The sequence below is a fragment of the Pelodiscus sinensis genome, chromosome 2, assembly GCF_049634645.1.
Source record: "Pelodiscus sinensis isolate JC-2024 chromosome 2, ASM4963464v1, whole genome shotgun sequence".
Taxonomy (NCBI): Eukaryota; Metazoa; Chordata; order Testudines; family Trionychidae; genus Pelodiscus; species Pelodiscus sinensis.
Window position 1 is genome coordinate 217,542,162 of NC_134712.1, and position 18,046 is coordinate 217,560,207.

The window sequence follows — 18,046 nt, forward strand, 5'->3', positions numbered from 1 at the left end:
AAGGGACACACTTTAGAATCCAAGAGGACTTTTAAGTTACAATACTCCCCTCACCCACCATGTCCATACCGTAATACTCTATTTCTCAAAGTTCATCACTCCCACTCCTATTCCTGCTACAAGAGTGCATGAACAGCAATCCAGCCTGGGTCTGCAGCTGACAGCACATAACAGCGACCCTATGCCAGTCTTAATCAGGTTATCTGTATCTATATTAAATAATCAAGGCTAAGATTTTGTGATCAGTATTTTTAGTTAAAAGGCACAGACAGGTCACAGGCAATAAAGAAAAAAAAATCACAGAAGCTTGTGACCCCTCTCTGACATTTACTGAAAATGTCCCTGACAAAATGGAGAACTCAGCTTCCGGGTCCCCACGCTGCCTGCAGAGGCTGGGCAGCTGGGAGGCTCCCCCAAGCCAGGAGCTCCAGTGCTTCTGCTGCAGCTCCCAGCTGACAGGGCTGAATTCATAAAGGTCGCTGGAAGTCATTCATTCTGAGACTCCCAAAACCTCCATGAAAAAAAAAATTCCCAACCTTACTAATAATGTGGTTATTAGCAGGTGTGAGTGAGCAAGATGTGAGTGGTGGATTTATTTCCCCCTTTTCTTTTCTGATCGGACTAAACAGCCAGATATCTCAGTATGTCCTTCCCTCCCGTTCAGATTAGCTTTTCCTGCTACTTGTCATTTCCATGGGATCTCATTCCCCCCTCCTTTCCCTTCCTTTTGTTGTACCACTTAACCAACCATCCCCCATGGTTTTTCTACCCCAGAGCTTTCCACTTTTTTTGCTTCTCAACACCACACTCCTGCTGCTTACCTCCCTGTGCATGAAGGGAAGTGAAATTTACAAGATTTTTTTTTTTTTAAATCTCGGCAGCACTACACAGCTAAGGAGTTTTGTTCATTTCTCTCTGCTATTAACACAGAGCAGAACAACCAGCCGACGTCTAGCATACTGGAGCCATGGTCTGTGAATGAGGCCTCTAGGCACTATTGCAATACAATCATTAATAATAAAACAGAACAATGGAAGTGCTGATACGCTGTACAGTCCAGCACCTGCCTACCTCAACGCAGAGCACAAAATTGTGCATTTATTCTTCTAGCATTTAGCCAATGTGAAATAATTAAGTTTTGTTTGTTTGTAAATGCTATACAAAGACAGCAGAGCCTAGTTCTTATTTCCTTCTGTGGACCAGAATGGTACCAGAAATAACTCCGTGCCAATAGTCACTTTAAAAAAGAGCTTCAGAGGGGTAGCCGAGTTAAATTTATCCTGTAAAGACTAAAACGCAACAGATAGTATAGTAGCACTTTAAAGACTAACAAAACGAAAGGTCATGATACCATCTACATGTTTTGTTAGTCTTTAAAGTGCTACCATACTATCTGTTCTTTTTTTAAACTTAAAAAACAGGTTGTGACAAAAGTGAACATCCGAAAAGAAATAGAAGTGTAGTTACCTGCTACATGATTTTCGGAATCTCACCAGATCAATGCAGGATTAATAGGTTGTCACTTGTCATAAAGAAGATGAATGACCAACAACAACCAAAACTCATCTAAAAAACTACAACTTCCCATGACCTCAGGATCCCAAAGCAAACCCCGCAGCAGTTCTTAATCTTCATGATAGGAGGTCACCAAGCGAAAGATACGCTGCCAAGAAAAGTATTCTATAGCAGTCAACCTTCCATTTAAAAAAGTTTCTATTTCTTCTAGTTGTGGAAAGAAAACAGCTACTGTCTTATATTTGTCATGCTTCTGTTTGCACTAAAGGTGGCAGTCTACATGTCTTCTACTTATTAGTTTTACATTATCAAGGTCTCCCTCAGGAAAGTAGCAATCATACAAGTCCTTCTCAACTCTTCATACTTCAGCAGCGAGTTGAATGTAAGTATGAAAAAGAATGGTTAAAACAAAGCATACATGGGATCTAGAGCTGGTGATACAGTAGGAGCTATATGAACTGAACAAGGGACAGAACTAGTAGTTGGCAGGACCAGTTACCACACAGGTAAATGAAAAATTCCTAAAGCAGCAAAATGTTTATTGCAAAAGCTACTGCGGGCTGGGAGAAGGCTTCTATCCCCTTAGTTAATTTTGGGTAGAAAACACCCCAGGGGCTTCCACTGCTAGCTGGAGGCAGACTGAAGAGAGTTGAGTTCCATGCTGAATACATTCCTCCAGAAGTGACCTCACTAAAACAAGCACAATTGACTGACTAAACAAAAGGCAGCCTTAGCTGAATCCCAGGTCACCAAAAATGATTATCTCCTGCATAGGTGTTGGTACTAGGGATGCTGGGGATGTGGCAGCACCCTCTAGGTGTGAAGTGGTTCTAGCCTATACAGGTTTTACAGTATACCTCCTACTATTCAAATTGTTCCAGCTACACTGACCCTCCTGTAAGTTGGTCCAATAAAAGATAGTACCTCACCCACCAATCTCTCTTACCTCCTATAAGTAGGCATTGGCAGCCATGGCCATGGTTCATGCTTTTAAGTGGACTACAAGGACATGCTGCAAAGGAGCATGGTCAGGGGGCCAAAAAACAGCCTTGTAACTGCATGACTGGGTGAAGCTGTTGCTTACAATCTTATCCGTCCTGCCAAGGCCAGAGTTGAGCGGCAATGTTAATCCCATTTACAGATAGAACCTTCTTCAATAGCCTACATGAGAAGTATTTTCTATCAAAACATCAGCGAGGCAGAAGATTAATCCAGGACAGGAATATTTAAAAGATTTCTGACTTGTGGTTTCTATACTTTGCTGCAAGTCAAAGCAAGACGACCTTGGGGCCAGGGTCACAGCAGGATGCTACCAGACAGCACATATTAGAAATTGGAGGTTTGTGCTAACAAAGACAAGATGTTTCAGAGGCGTAGCCAAGTTAATCTATAACTGGAAACCTTAAAAAACAACAAGTATCAGAGGGGTAGCTGTGTTAGTCTGAATCTGCAAAAGCAGCGAGGAGTCCTGTGGCACCTTATAGACTAACAGAAGTGTTGGAGCATAAGCTTTCATGGGCAAAGACCCACTTCATCAGATGCATGACGAAAACAACAAATAGTCTTGCAGCACCTTTGAGACAAACAACATGTTTTGTTAGTCTCTACGGTGCTGCAAGACTATTCATTGTTTTTTAAAAATTTTCCAAAGACAAGATGAACAGAAGCCTAATGGTTCCAGACTGGTATAGTGAAGATCCAAACATACTTAATCACTATGGATCCTATTCTGCCACACTTATTGACTCTGAATATTTGTGCGTATGTTGTTTTTGTGTTTGTTAGATTTGACACAGTTTCTTTAAAGATCTTATCAATCATAAGTCCAGGATCCGGGAAGAAGGGGTAGGGGGGCCCGGGCCTGCTCTCTCCACCGGGCCCCAATCCAGGGCCCTGTCAGTGGTGGGTGGTTCCCACCACTGGCTCGGTGGGGAGTTCTTCCCGAAACGTGCTGAGCCCGTCAGGGCTTTTCCTGCTCCCTGCCCTGGGTTGCTTCCTACCCCAGCCTCCTGGCCAGCGGTGGTCTCACCTGTGGATGCAGGTCTGGAGGCAGTAGCGGCGTCGGCAGGCCCGGCGTCGGGTGCAGCAGCAGCTGGTGCTGTGACAGTGTCTAGAGGGGCTACACGGCATAGCCGGAGTTGCAGTAGAGCTCGGCCAAGAGATGGCAGCAGTGGGGTCAGTTGGTCTGGTGTCTCTCGCTCCGGCGGCTGTGGCTGTGGCTCAGGTGGTTGGACAGTAGCGCCTTCTCCTCCAGAGGTCAACCCCAACTGAGCTGCTCTGCAGGCTTTTATACCTGGGCTGCACAAGGAGCATGCCCAGCAGGGCTGTGGGGGTGGGCTGTATTCCACCCAAAAGGCATGCTCCCCTCCCCCTTGTTCAGTGCGGGGTTGGCAGGTCCCGTCACAGTTACCAATTACTAACTCTATGCAGGAGTTCAGACAAGTGTAATGGCACTATATAAAGTCAACATTCGTCCACTGGTGCCTCGCACTGCTATGTGAAACAGAAGTTATTTCCTATGGCATTTCTGTGCTTGTAACTGTGGTGCAGGATTGACAATGGCATCCAATATAAGGTGATCTGAACAAGTGATTTTGTTCTCAATGTTGCTTAAAATATGAAGATGGAGCCTCAAGTTTGCGAGGCAACATATATTTGAAAACTGTGGGTTCCAACAAATTTTATTTTTGAACATCTATTTACCTCCCCACAAACCTAGATAAAGTCAAAGTTATATGCCTGCCTAGCCAAATAAATAAATAATAATCAAGCTTCTTAGTCTGGAACCTACCCAACATTTAATTTTCTAGATAAGAAAATGGGAAGACTTATGCCAGGCTACTATCTCTCTGCTGGCAATTAAACAAAATCAAAACTAAACTCTTATCTTCATGTCAAAACAATAGTAAATACTTTTTGTAAACAGAAACAGTCTGACTCCAGGCATGACATAGCCCAGGCATATCACTGAGGTAACAGTTGCCTGTTTTCCACCTGCTTGGAAAGCAAGATCAGACTGCTCAAGTACAGCCTTCTATCCCCTACCAGCTGAGCATTCTGGCTGCAGCCCTGTCTTCCACACTTTGCCCATCTGCCCATGCAGTACATAGAACAGAGGCAAATGATAAGAGGAAAAAAAAAAAAGAGGGTCAGTCTATTAGCCATGAAAATTACTATATCGTAGTACTTCAAGAGCATCCTTAGAAGTAATTGTGATGGCTGCATCTAAGCAATGTCATTAAAAGGGTCCCTGGTTATTTAATGAAGAAAGTTTTTGGTTAATGCGCAGGACTCAATCAGATCTCAACTCACAGGTCTGACCCTTATTATGTGTGTTGCCAATAGGCATTCACTTCACCTCTGCGCCTTATTTTCTGATGTGTAAAATAGGAGGCATAGTACTTTCCCACATGCTTTGACCATTTTGTCTAATTAATCAGCAAGCTCTTCAGGGTAGGCACTGCTTCTTACTATGTGATCACTGATGTGAAAACACAACAGGGCCTTACTCTTGCCTAGGGCTTCTAGTTGTTACTAGAATAAAAATAAACAACCACCAACTCTGAAACAACATGAAATCAGAAATACAGGACTACAAGAGACTCAGAGGTCATCTAGTTGAGTTTTCTCTACCTTTTTTGGCTCAGGACTCATTTGTAAGTGTTTTTTGTCTGTTGCAACCCGGTAAATAGCCTGCGGGGTGGAGGCCTGGGGCAGCACTAACTAAGCATTTTAGCATCTGGGGAAAGCAAGCAGATTTCTTTTAATGGGAAGCCTAGAGGACTAGACAGCCAGTAGTTAGAGCATGTGGCATTCACCCTTGTGTTTGGTTGTAAGAACTCAATCTTTAAGGCCTTGAGTAGGTAGATGTACCCAGGCCCTCCCTCTCCACTGGGCCCAGCACCAGCTTCCTGTTTCTACCAGACCCTGAACAGGGGTTGCCTTCCTGGCCAAGAGTCTAAATGCACTGCCCTTGGCTACACCCTACCAGTTTCTGTTCAGCTTGATACATGGCCCCTCTAGTCCATTTAGTTGGTTATAGGGTTGCCAGATGGTTTCAACAAAAATACCAGACACACTTGACATTACATCACAATCTACATTACATCTTATTTAGAAAATACCGGACATTTATATTTTCTCAATTTGTTTCCCAGAAAGAAAGCTCAAATACTGGACTGTCCAGTCCAAAACTGGACACTTGGCAACCCTAGTTGGGCAGCCTGCTTCATGTAGGGTACTCTTGTGGGTCTTGAGTGACTCCACATCATAGCCCCATGCTCCTTCCGGCAGGGTTGCTACAAATTAGAGAATTCAGACCCTACAATATATTTTTATTTTACCCATTCAGTCACCTCCAGTGCCAGAGGCTCCCTGGTCCACGTGGTTGCCTTAGCAGACAAGCTAGTGATCCTTCCCCTCAGTTATAGAGGCAGTTAGCTCCTTTCATCACTCAGCACCAATTTGAGCCTGTCTCTCTCCTTTTCTTGTCCCTCTGCACCTATATTACACAGATATAAAGTGGGAGGAGAAAGGGGATTAGTTGGGCCCAAAAGCTCTCTTTTAACCGTTGAGATGTGTTGGCTGACCATTTCTCTGCTTCAGCACAGCCTTGTAAAGCTATGCATTGGGTGTCCTGAAGAAAAGAAACATCTAATCAAGCAGAACAATCTAGGACTTGAGGCTTGGAAGTTTTCACCACACTGAGATTGGTTGTGGTGTTTCAGAGTGGACAGTGGAAAGGACATTCCTAACCCATAGCTGCCTTGAAAGACATAGGATTTCCTCATTTATATCAGGCTCTCATTACCCATCATCTAGCAAACGCTCCCTATAACTCCTCAAGGGCCTGTGCTACCATGACCTATCCTGCCTTTGCTTGGCTCACTCTTCCCCCACACAGGGGAATTTCCAAAGACATACGGTAGTTCTCTCAACTGTAACTTATTCATACAGCTTTCCAAGGAATCCTGCCACTAAGTATGGCCCTCTGAAAACTCAGAAACCTTACTGTGCAGAAGGGTAAGTTGGTGATGTCTCATTGCCTTCACACCCTTTCCGCTAACAGATTTTGGCCTCAAAAAAGAAAGTTTTCTGTTCGTAACATCCCCTACATGAGAAATATGAAAAGAAATTATATGACCCATGCCCTTTCTCAAAACAAGTTATAGAATATTCATACAATTTAGTAGTATAATGCAAAACTATTTTATTACAACACTAATTACACATTACATGAGTGACACTTCTACACACAACCAACATCCTTACCCCAGAGAGATCACAATCTAACAATTATTTAAGAAAGAGTGGCACATGGATGTTACTGAGAGTAAACTGCACGGAGCAGGTGGCTTTTCAGATATGGCTTACAGGAGAAGGTCTTTATCTAGTCACTTTTCTAGAAAAGCAAATTGCTTTCAAGTGATCTTCAATGCTACATATCCTCTTCATTCAGTGTCGGATTTGTTACTTTTTTTTTTTTAAATAGTTAAATATTCTGAAACCTGTTCCAACTGTGGCTAGCTAATAGCCTGAAGCAAAAGAGAGATTCCTACCATTAGAAGCTTTGATGCTTAAAGCTACAGTCAAGTTAAACCAAGCGTATTTTATCCTTTTTATCTTGATGCCAAACAATTATATTTACTTGGAATAAGCTAACTACAGTAACTGCCACTCAAAAAAAAAAAAAAAAAAACAAATCAATGTTTGTCCATAGTGGGATTCTAAATAAAAGAATACCACGTTCTCTTACAGAGCTAACTTTTGATGGAAATTAAGGTATCGTGAGGGAGAAGATTTCAAAAAGTACAAGTGGCCATTAAGCACCCGCTGCCTTTATGTGGCAATTGGGTACCTGACTGCCATCCATATTTCAGAAAAAAATCTCCCTCAATGTGAAGAGCTAAACTGTGCTATCATTCATGTTGCTTAATGCAATTCTGTTCCAGCAATTCCATTTCTCACCTGTGAAAACCTAAACCCTTTTCCCTCCTCCCCACAATTTAACATTATAATTGCTGAGAAAACCCACAAATTTGCCTCCAAATCTATTTGGGGATCCTGCAAATTGCAGAGAATAGAATAGTGATAGAAATGTAGCCGTGTTAGTCTGGTGTAGCTGAAACAAAACACAGGACTGTGTAGCACTTTAAAGACTAACAAGATGGTTTATTAGATGATGAGCTTTCGTGGGCCAGACCCACTTCCTCAGATCAAATAGTGGAAGAAAATTGTCACAACCATATATACCAAAGGATACAATTTTAAAAAATGAACATATAAAAAGGACAAATCAAATTTCAGAACAGAAGGGGGATGAGGAAGGGGGGAAGGTAAATGTCTGTGAGCTAATGATATTAGAGGTGATAATTGGGGAAGCTATCTTTGTAATGGGTAAGATAACTAGATCCTTTGTTCAGACTCAGGTGTAAAGTATCGAATTTTAGCATGAATAACAGTTCAGAGGATTCTCTTTCAAAAGCAGTATTAAAAGTCCAGTATTTTGTTTCAGAGAATAGAAGGCACTGAGCCAAGATGCTCACCCAAAACAAAACAAAAGCTCTGGTATGAAAACAGCTGGGCATTAACAGTGAAGTGGCAGCCGTCACATCAGTCAACAGGAATACCAGGGCCACAATAACCAGTCAATAGATCCCTTCACCTCTTATCGCAGAGTAATTTAGGAGATCTCAGCTTTGAGGTAGGTAAGGGAGGTGAAGTCAATCCTCTGGATGAGTAGATAATGCTAACAGAGGACAGAAGTCAGGCATCCATCAAGAGCAGTGTGGGCAATAAGTAGCCCACAGGTTGGACGCGGTTTGCCAGGATTAGCCCCTGGCAGGCTTCCAGATGCTTTATTTACCTCCATGCCTGCAGGTATGGCTGCTCATAGCTCCTGTTAGCCACAGCTCGCTTTCCCTGGCCAACCGTAGCTGCACGGAGTGGTTTGGCCAGAACACTGCTTCCCGCAGCTCCCATTGGTCAGAAATGGTGATCTGTGACCAACAGGAACTGCAAGCTGCTCTACCTGCATGTGCACATGTTAATGAAGCATCTGGAAGCTCGTCAGCAACTAATCCCAGCAAAATGCATCTAGCCCATGGGCCGCTTATTGCCCATTCCTGATCAAGGAGGCGTGGACCTATTATTCCTGGCCACTCATACACAGAGACACTGACTCCTTATTTTAAACATCACATTATCTATGACTGCCAGTTCCATTTTATGAAGACAGATCAGATGATGGGATCTTCTTATCTTTCCATGAGAACATCTGAGAATAATGCCTACTCATGTTTCTTAGGGTGTGTCTAGACTACCTAGTTTTGTCGACAAAACAATACCAGCGTCTACACTACCGCGGAGTTCTGTCGACATAACGTCGACAGAACTCCGCGGTTTTGTCGACGCTGGTATACCTCATTTTACGAGGCAAAACACCTTCTGTCGACAGAGTTCTGTCGACAGAAGGTGTTATTGCTTGTAACGTTGCGTCCAGACTATGGAGTTCTGTCGACAAAGCGGCTTGCTTTGTCGACAGAACTCCACGTGTCTGGACGCAAATTGTCGACGGAAGTTTTGTCGACAGCATCTGTCGACAAAACTTCCGTCGACAAAACGCGGTAGTCTAGACGTACCCTTAGGCATCAATGAAAGGTAGACATCTATGCATCAAAGAGAGAACAGAGAAAGATTTTACTATTGCAAGGTCTGCAATAGGAAATTAGGTCAGTATAAGTTTGTTGCTTAGGGCTATAACAAAATCCAAGTTCCTGAGCAATGCAGTTAAAACTGACCTAAACTCCAGTGTAAACAGCACTAGATTGACAGAAGAATTCTCATCAACATAGCTACCACTTCCTGGGGAGGTGGAGTACCTATGCCAATGCTCAGGATTCTTTCCCAGTCTATTATGTTAATTGCAGAGAACCTGTCTGTCCTGTGGAGGGAATTGGGGGGAAAGTCATTCAAGGACTCTCAGTACTTGAGTTAACCAGCAAGCATTCTTACTGCAAAGTGGGAGGGTTTCATCTAGGATTGCCAACTCACCACAATTGTCCTAGAGTCTCCAGGAAGTAAAGATTAATCTTTAAAGATTATGTTGTGTGATGAAACCTTCAGGAACACACTCAACCAAAACTGGCAACCCTAAAACAGAGCTTTGGTTTCAATCTCTTGCACGTACACAAAATCAGTTGGCTGGACCAGGCTTAAAGCACCTTTAAACTTGGGTCAGAAACTTCTAAAAGCCCAGGTTAACTGCGCAAAATAGACAAACACCCAGATATTAAAGAAAGTGGTTTAAAATATAGTTTAAAAGGCTCTTTAATGCTCAAGCTACATAAAATAGTCAGCTTCTGTTTAAATACACAAAAATCCCAATGCAGTTAAATAAGTCAGACAACTTTATAAATCATATTGTATAAATCGAAGAGAAAATGTTTTACAATTAAAAAAAAACCACACACAACAAATGGTCTGGTAGCACTTTATAGACTAACAAAACATGCAGATGGTATCATGAGCTTCCATGGGCACATATGACTCAAGTCATCTGAAGAAGTGGGCTGTGCCCGCGAAAGCTCATGATACCATCTACATGTTTTGTTAGTCTATAAAGTGCTACCAGACCATTTGTTGTTTTTCTCTAACAGATTTTTTAAAAGTTATTCAAGTTAGCTAAAGCACTGAAATTAACATATTTGAACTAGATGTCACACTGAATTTTTATGGATCTGAACAATGCAGACTTATATTGGAATACTGTGTATGCATGCATGTGTGTATGTGTATAAAGGCAGTTTTTTTAAGTCTCAGACATGACATTATATTAGATAATTATAAATCAGATGTTATATGTTTCAACCAAAGACTCCATGTTTCTCTAAAAAGCAAAGTATGTTATCAGAAAACTCTGTATAAAAAGAAGTGTCTATGCAATTCAACTACTGACATGAAGTTTACATAACTAAGTCTAATATAAATGCTATTTTTCAAAAATTCAAGAAACATTTACTTTAGTTGACAAAAAGAGAGTTAAATTGTGTTGTTAGATTAAATTCATTAGGAATCTGTTGAGTCCCATTTTTGAGAAGTGAGAGACAGATTCAGGATTTTAAGAAAGAAAAGCAAGTACATTAAAAGGAAATTCACTCGGTACATTCAGTAACAAGGAAAAACATGTTCAAAAGCTTCAGGAGGGAGCAGAGTTAGTCTTTAAGATGCTACTAGTCCAGTGTTTTCCAAATAGTGTTCCGTGGAACCCTGGGGTTCCGCGAGAAAATTCCATTACAATAACATTTTATGATTTTAAAAAATAATAATTAATATTTAAGCATTTATGAATTGTGTTGAAAACAACTTTCATTTGTGTTGATCTCATGACCTTGTTTAGCTTTTGTTTATTATTATCCTTACTTACTTGTGGTCTACTTTTTCAGCTCCATATATTATTATTAGGGGTTCCACAAATTTCTTTAGAGTTTAAAACGGTTCTGTGGCCAAATAAAATTAGGAAACACTGTACTAGTCTATTGTTGTTGAAGTTTTTCCTGTTACAGACTAACAAAAACATGTAGATGGTATCATGAGTTTTCCTGTGTCATCTGAAGAAGTGGGCTGTGCCCACGAAAGCTCATGATACCATCTACATGTTTTGTTAGTCTTTAAGGTGCTACTAGTCTATAGGGTTTTTGTTGTTTTTTAGGAAAAGCATGAAACTTATCTGTTGTTACACAAGTTTCAATGTATATTTAGATTTGGTTGCACTGATAAACTAGCTTTTCTGTAAAAAGCTTTAAATCAAGACTAATGCAGGAAGTTCCTTGTTTCCATTGTCTGACAGATGTATGGTTAAACAGGTGTTACCTGTGTGGCTATTCTCAAACAGAGGCACCCAGACGGTAGTTTCAAAGACACCTGCTTTTCTCAGTATCTGAAGTCAGGAAGTGACCTACATTAGGGCTGTGTGGAGGATTAATTTTCCAAATGGCAGCTCTCAAGGTGTAAAAAAATAAAAAAAATCAGACACACAGACTGGTAGAAATACTGAAAAGGCAAGTAGGATTTCTCTTAATTAAAATCTTAAATACTTAAGAAATCATTTAGTTCATGCTGGCAAGGTTAGAATTAAAAAGTTAATGGAATTTTATTTTAAAGAAAAAAAAATGGAACCTCTTAAGTTAGACACATTCAATTCAGGAAACACTATTCTGTATGGACTAGAATACTTTGGAAGTGAGAAAACAAATCACACAATTTTTCACCAAACTGTTACCTGAAAGACAATCCTCAATAATCAATGGTCAGTCTTATTAAACACTACCACTAATGAGATAATTTGTGTGGTTTTGTAATTTCCTACTATGTAGATTTCCTACTATGTTACCTGGACCCCTTAACTCCATTCATCTGAAGTGGGTTGTGCCCACAAAAGTTCATTATACCAGGTAAAATTTTTTTAGTCTCTAAGGAGCTGCAGGACTATTTGTTGTTTTTTAATATTTTCAGTTACAGACTAATACTGCTTACCCTCTGAAACTACTTCAAATATTAAAGCTACACATTTTGGATTTGGAGTAATTCAGGACTCATCTGGATAACATGTGAATACTCTTATTTATCTCAATAAGGTAAGTTTGTGTTTGAGTAACCTAGTAATTAGTAGCTCATTAAGTACATATGGTGCAGATCCAAAATCTGCATTGCAAAAAGTCTTAGTGCCCTTAGTTACATTTCTCACAAGCTAATGTTACCTATTGTCTAGGTTAAAACTGACAGCTTGGGAAAATGGCTCACAAATAAATAAAAACAAGAATTCAGGATTTCTCAGCTGCTTTTACTACATTTTGTAGATTAATCACCTTCATGAAGCTCTTAAGGTTGTGAAATTAGCTTTCACAATGTGAACAAATACAATTTCAAGTCCGCAGCCAGTCAGTCAAAAACAAACAATACCACCAAAAAGTGTCAGATTTCCCCACCACCACCTTTTACCCAAGTGAGGTGATACTGTGAGGCTAATTAATGCCATTTAAACCCCAACTATTAACTCTTTCTTTCTGCATGCTCTGTTTAGCACAAAAACTTGTGCCTTCCACTAACAGAAATGGGTCCAGTAAGAGCTATTACCTCAACCTTATAACCTTGTCTGTCTTCCCTTTTTTCCTGTCATGCTAGAAACATCCAATAATAATACGGAGAAGGGGGGGGGGCGTAATACTTAGCACACATCCTGACACTCCCTTCATTAACTGGAAGTCATTCCAATAAGGTTACAGATTTTGAACAGGTTAAGTGCTGTAGTGAAATATTCTGAACAAATGAGACATTCGCTACTACCCTCAAATTAAAAATGGCACGTATAGTATCATGAGCCAATAAGAGATTATTTGGGATTTCTCTAAAAGGTCTCCTAAAGGGGATTCTCTAAAAGAGCAGCCATGGCATCTTTAAAAAAAATAATATTTCTTCAGAATGGCCCCACATTGTTAAAATAGGATACATCAACTCAATAAAAACATTCCTGCAGAAATGTAATAGATTTTGCTAAAAGTCACTACAGATTTGTACTGTCCTTTCTAGAATTCTTTAAAAAATTACTACTGAGCAACTTGGCAAGCCTCCCAAACTTGGAAGACATTGGTTCAGATGATCGGAACTTGCCCTGTGTTTTATTTAGATTCTTTAAACACAATTTCCAATGCAAATACAGCCAAAGTAGTTTGGTTTATCTTTAGGACACACTGGCTTATGTTATTGTTAGTATTCTTTCAACACATGTTCAAATATAAGAATAGTTTTATTTTTTTAGTTGATGTTTATGGTTTTATTTTAAACCGGCAATTAACTACTCATTTGAAAATACTGATTCAATTTGAAGCAGCGGAGTTTAGAGAGGGTGAAAATTTATAATCTTACTAATTCTTAAATTTATCAACATGAGCTCACAATGACCTCATCCCCAGGGGCACCGCTCCTCAACATTCATAGAATAAACAAAACTAGGGTCTCTACAGATTTTGACGTATACTCCAGAAATTTGAGGATTTATTTTTCTTAAAATATTTTCTAATCCTTATCTATCAGAAGCACATCTCCAGAGGCAACACTGCATCCAAACATTTACATGCTTAACCAGACATACTGAAACAACTCAAGTGCCAGTGTCACCCAATCATTTAAAAGGAGTGTGAACGACAAAGCTTAATTATCTGTACTGTTCATATTTACAGAATTGTGGAATCAGCCTAGCTAAGCAGAAGTTGAACTTGGTGCCATTCAAATTCGGAGTTAAGTAGGTGCAGTGGAGGAAGAAATTATGAGGGACTTTTGGGTTTTTTGAGCTATAATCTCCTTCACCTCTTCCATAACAATAATGCCTTCTATAATCCCATATAATTCATATGGCACAAAAGTTCAAATTCCACTCAGCCAGCTTGGTTATAGGGATACAGCAGATACAATCAAGCCTCACGTAGTCTAAAACTGGTCAATGAGGATTATTTTCTATAGAGTTTCCCAGTGTTTTGTCCATTCACAATTTAAACATTGCAATTGTCGGGATGTCCACCATTTCTCTGTCAAAAATGATTTCATGGTCTAGTTGAACCTCATTGTTAAAAGTTCTCTTGCTTCCCCCTTGGACTTCACATTCTGTTCACTAACCTGATCCAGTGTGTAGTCCTTTCTAATCCTTCCCAAACCAATCTTATATCTCTTCACACAAGAGATACAACATGGACAACTGCAAAGATTTCTAAACCCAGACTCCATCCAGCATGCCTCAACCTTGACCTAGACGTACCAACACAAATGATGAAGAAGGGGATATGTGTCTTCATAACCATTCAAACACTAGACTTCAATTCCAAGACTATCAGCAAGGAGTTCCAATTAATACCAACTGCAATGGTTATTTCTGGGATGTAGCTACCTATCCACTAGATTTGACTACCACAAATTCATAAAATGTTTCTAAAAGACTTGTGGCCACTAGTGACCTGAGCTAAACTGGATGCTTTTTAATACTAAAATGAATCTCCACACATCTATTTCCCAAAGTATGAACATAGATAGCTTAGAATAGAGGGGGAAACTGAAAAATAATGGTGCAAATCCAGAAAAGTTTACTGATGTACAGTAGATTGCTAAAATGTTCAAATACTGAATGGAATTTTTAATCCTCACATATAAATGTTCCTGTTCACTCAAGGAGGACATATCCTCAAGCATAAAAAGGCCAAACTATCAAGTTTAAAGTCAGCCTTGACTATGCATATGTATAATGGCCAACTCCCTGTCTTTCCTCTTGATTTACATCAAATAAATTCAATAAATCAAGTTATATTGTTGCTACAAACATAAGTTTTTCCAGTTGCTATGGTTTAGAAGGAGCTGCCTCTAAAAAAGAGCTGACAGGGAAAGAGAAAGAAAACATACTCAAACCACATTATAATTTCACTAACATATCAAGAGTTTTGACATACTGTATGTACAGTAAATATTCTCCATATCAGTATACTGATTATATATCAAGATAAAAATCGAGCTATGCTGTCAAACATTACCGTCAAATGACATGTATGATATTTTTGCTGACATATTTGAAACTAATAAGTCCTGTGTATTGCAAGTGCCCCCAAAACAAAGTTTAGAGAAACAGTTGATTTGAAATAAGAAATCTCAAGTTTAAAAGTCAAATCCTCTGCCCCTTTTTCCAATCTCGTTAAAAATATCTTGTATAGCACAGTAGTTTTTGCCATAAGACACACAAATTTTGATCAGTTGGTATCACACTACAAGACTACAGTTTGGATTTTATTGGATGTTTTAGAAATAAATGATTGAGAATCAAAGAACAAAAGAGGATTTATTAAAACAGAATGACCTCTAAGAATCTAAATGTCATTTTTCTTGTTTATATAAAGAAAAGGCCACTTAGAAGCTACTGACCCTAAAAGACACACAAAAGGGGGCAGAGAAAGTGGGAGGAAATAGGGTACAGCTGTATCCCTGATATATTGCATTCCCACCCTGGTTGTTATGGAAGGATATAATTAACCTGTTCTCCTCAAGGCTAAACAGGAAAAAGAAATCTCTCACACATGAAATGACATTAATACTTAGCTGTGTCACAAGGTTAACTAACAGGCAAATAGTAACCATTTTGCAAACATATTCTCTTGTAACAAACTATTTACCATCAACAAGCTACATTTTCTGCTGTTTAACATATATATGAGATCCTGGCAGCCTAGACGTATTACAGGATCTCCTTCTGAGTTATGCAGAATGAAGCCTAGAGAGAAATAAAACACTACTGCAACAATAAAGGGTAGAAATTCAGTGTGGAAGCATGACTAATCTGCAAATGAGTATCTCCCACCTACAGTATCTCCTTGTCAGTGTCACATTTACAGTACAGGCACATTTTGCTTATGAAACCACATCACATGAGGGAAGCAACTATAGGATTACTGCAGAGCCATTCCATCCTACTCAGCTAGAAAGGTCTCAAACCCAGTAGGACCACGAAGTTGTTTTAGATACTAAAATAGCTGCCCACTCCATTCATTCCTTTGAAGGGGCTGGTGTTGGGTCTAAGGTGCACGATTATATTGCTGTAAAATCAGTTGGGGGGAAAAAGTATCAGACACTTAAAACAGATTTTTTCCTGACGTAAAAATTGACGCTCCCCAACAGAACTGCCACTAGCACTGCCAGCCAGGGGCACGCTGCTCGCATGCACTAAGGATGGGGAGTGGGACTGTCCCCTCTCCAAACAAAAGGCTCCGCTGAGGAGACAGGATGGTCAGCCACTGCAAGACAGCAGTACGCACTCCTCCCCCCCCCCCCCCCCCCCGCCCAGCGGGACACGGCCTGGAAGGGGCAGGAAAGTTTCGGGGGCTGCTTCAGGGCCTCCAGCCTGGGGCACTGCACAGAAGCCTATGCCGGGTTCGGCGCCCCCGACCAAATGTGGGGCTTGCCCGGGGCCGGACCTGCAGGGAGCACCAAGCGGGACCCGCAGGGAGGCTACACTGTAACCAGCGCCAAGCGGTACCTGCACCAGTGGCGGTGCGTGGGGGCTCAACGCGCCCAGCCCCAAGCGGGACTGGCCCAGGGAGGGGGTGAGCGCTGTGCGGCCAGCCCAAGCGAGCGAGGTTTTGCGAGGCCGCCCATCACCGCTGCGCCGGGAGGGGGGCGCCTAGCAGCCAGCCCCAGGCAGGACCTGCGGGAGGGAGGGGGCGAAGCAAGGAGAGCAGATGGGCCCCGCAAGCCGGGAGGGGCGCACGGCGGCCAGCAGCCCCCTGCCCTTAACAAAAGCCCCAGGGCGGAGAGCGGGAGCCGGGCTCCGGCCGCGCCTGCCCAGGCAGCGCCCCCAGCACAATGCGGCCCCCCAGAGACCTTCCCCCGGCGGCACAAAGCGCGCCCGGCCCGCACCCACCTCGAGCGGCACCGGGCGCCCCCAGGGTTTTGGTCACCGCCTTCCACACGTTGCAGCCCAGCAGGCAGAGGAGAAGCGCCGCCGACCGGCTCATTTCCACCCGCCGCCGCTGCAGCCGCCGCCGCCGGGAAGGAGGGAGGGAAACGCCGCTGCCCGGAGGAGGCGGAGAAAGCGCCGCATCAGGGGCTGGCCCGCTCCGCGCCTCCCTCCATGTTGCCTTGCGCTGCGGCGAGCACGGCTGCTGCCCTCCCGGCTCTCCCCTGCCGCATCCTGGCCGCGCCGCCGTGTCCCCGCGCCGAGGGGGGAGGGGCCGCTGCTTATTTATTTCTGTATGTATTTGTGTGAGGGGGTCCCTGCAGGATGGGGCAGCCGCGCTGTGTAACCCCTTCGGCCCCGCTCCAGCAGCAGCGCAGAGCCGGGAGGCGGCTCCACCTGCCGGCCGGCCCGCGGCAGCCAAGCAGCAGCACAGCGGGGCATGCCTAGCACGGCGTTGGGCGCTGCTCCGACCAGCAATAGGGCAACCTGTGGCAGCGGAGACGCCTACGGCGCCCATCTGCCTGCGAGACAAATTCCTGCCTCGGAGTCAGTACCCTGCTCCCGCCACCCACCTTCGGCCTCCCAAGATCTTCCGCACTTACCTGCTGCCAGCCACTCTCCCTTCACTCACAACCTCGGGGCCACCCCCTTTATAATATTGCTATAAAATGCATCCTGTAGGCTGCTTGTTTCTTGTCACTGCTGGCTCAGGCCCCTAGAGCTTTGCTCATTCCCGTCTGCAACCCAGCAGGGAAACAAGAACGTGATGACTTAAGGGCAGGCATCAAATATTAAGTCACACAAAATACCAACAAATAGCTTCTGGTAATCCAAGTCACAAGTAAGCAGATGTCCTAAAATACTCAGTGAGAGTCAGCTTTGTTCCTGCTGCTTTTGTGTAACATATTTACTTGGGTGGTTATGTTTGGGGGGCAGATGTGAGTTGTTCTGTTTTTTTGAACTTTGCAGGCATCTAAAAATGACACCAAAAACTGTACATAGAATCATAGAGCTGGAAGAGACGTCAGGTGGTCATCAAGTCCAACC

General features: G+C 42.3%; 1 protein-coding gene across 2 annotated transcripts in view; it reads right to left on the minus strand.

Moving 5' to 3' along the window:
- The window catches only part of FAM171A1 (family with sequence similarity 171 member A1), a 141,355-nt gene extending 124,003 nt beyond the window's left edge, over nucleotides 1–17,352 (minus strand). The window contains exon 1 of one of the 2 annotated variants that reach the window (XM_014571731.3): nucleotides 16,964–17,352. In XM_014571731.3, the coding sequence (XP_014427217.1) occupies nucleotides 16,964–17,057 (94 nt within the window). In that variant the 5' untranslated portion in view covers nucleotides 17,058–17,352. The remainder of the gene's footprint in view (nucleotides 1–16,963) is intronic. The other variant, XM_006119484.4, reaches the window with a different exon arrangement.
- Nucleotides 17,353–18,046: the final 694 nt, after the last annotated feature.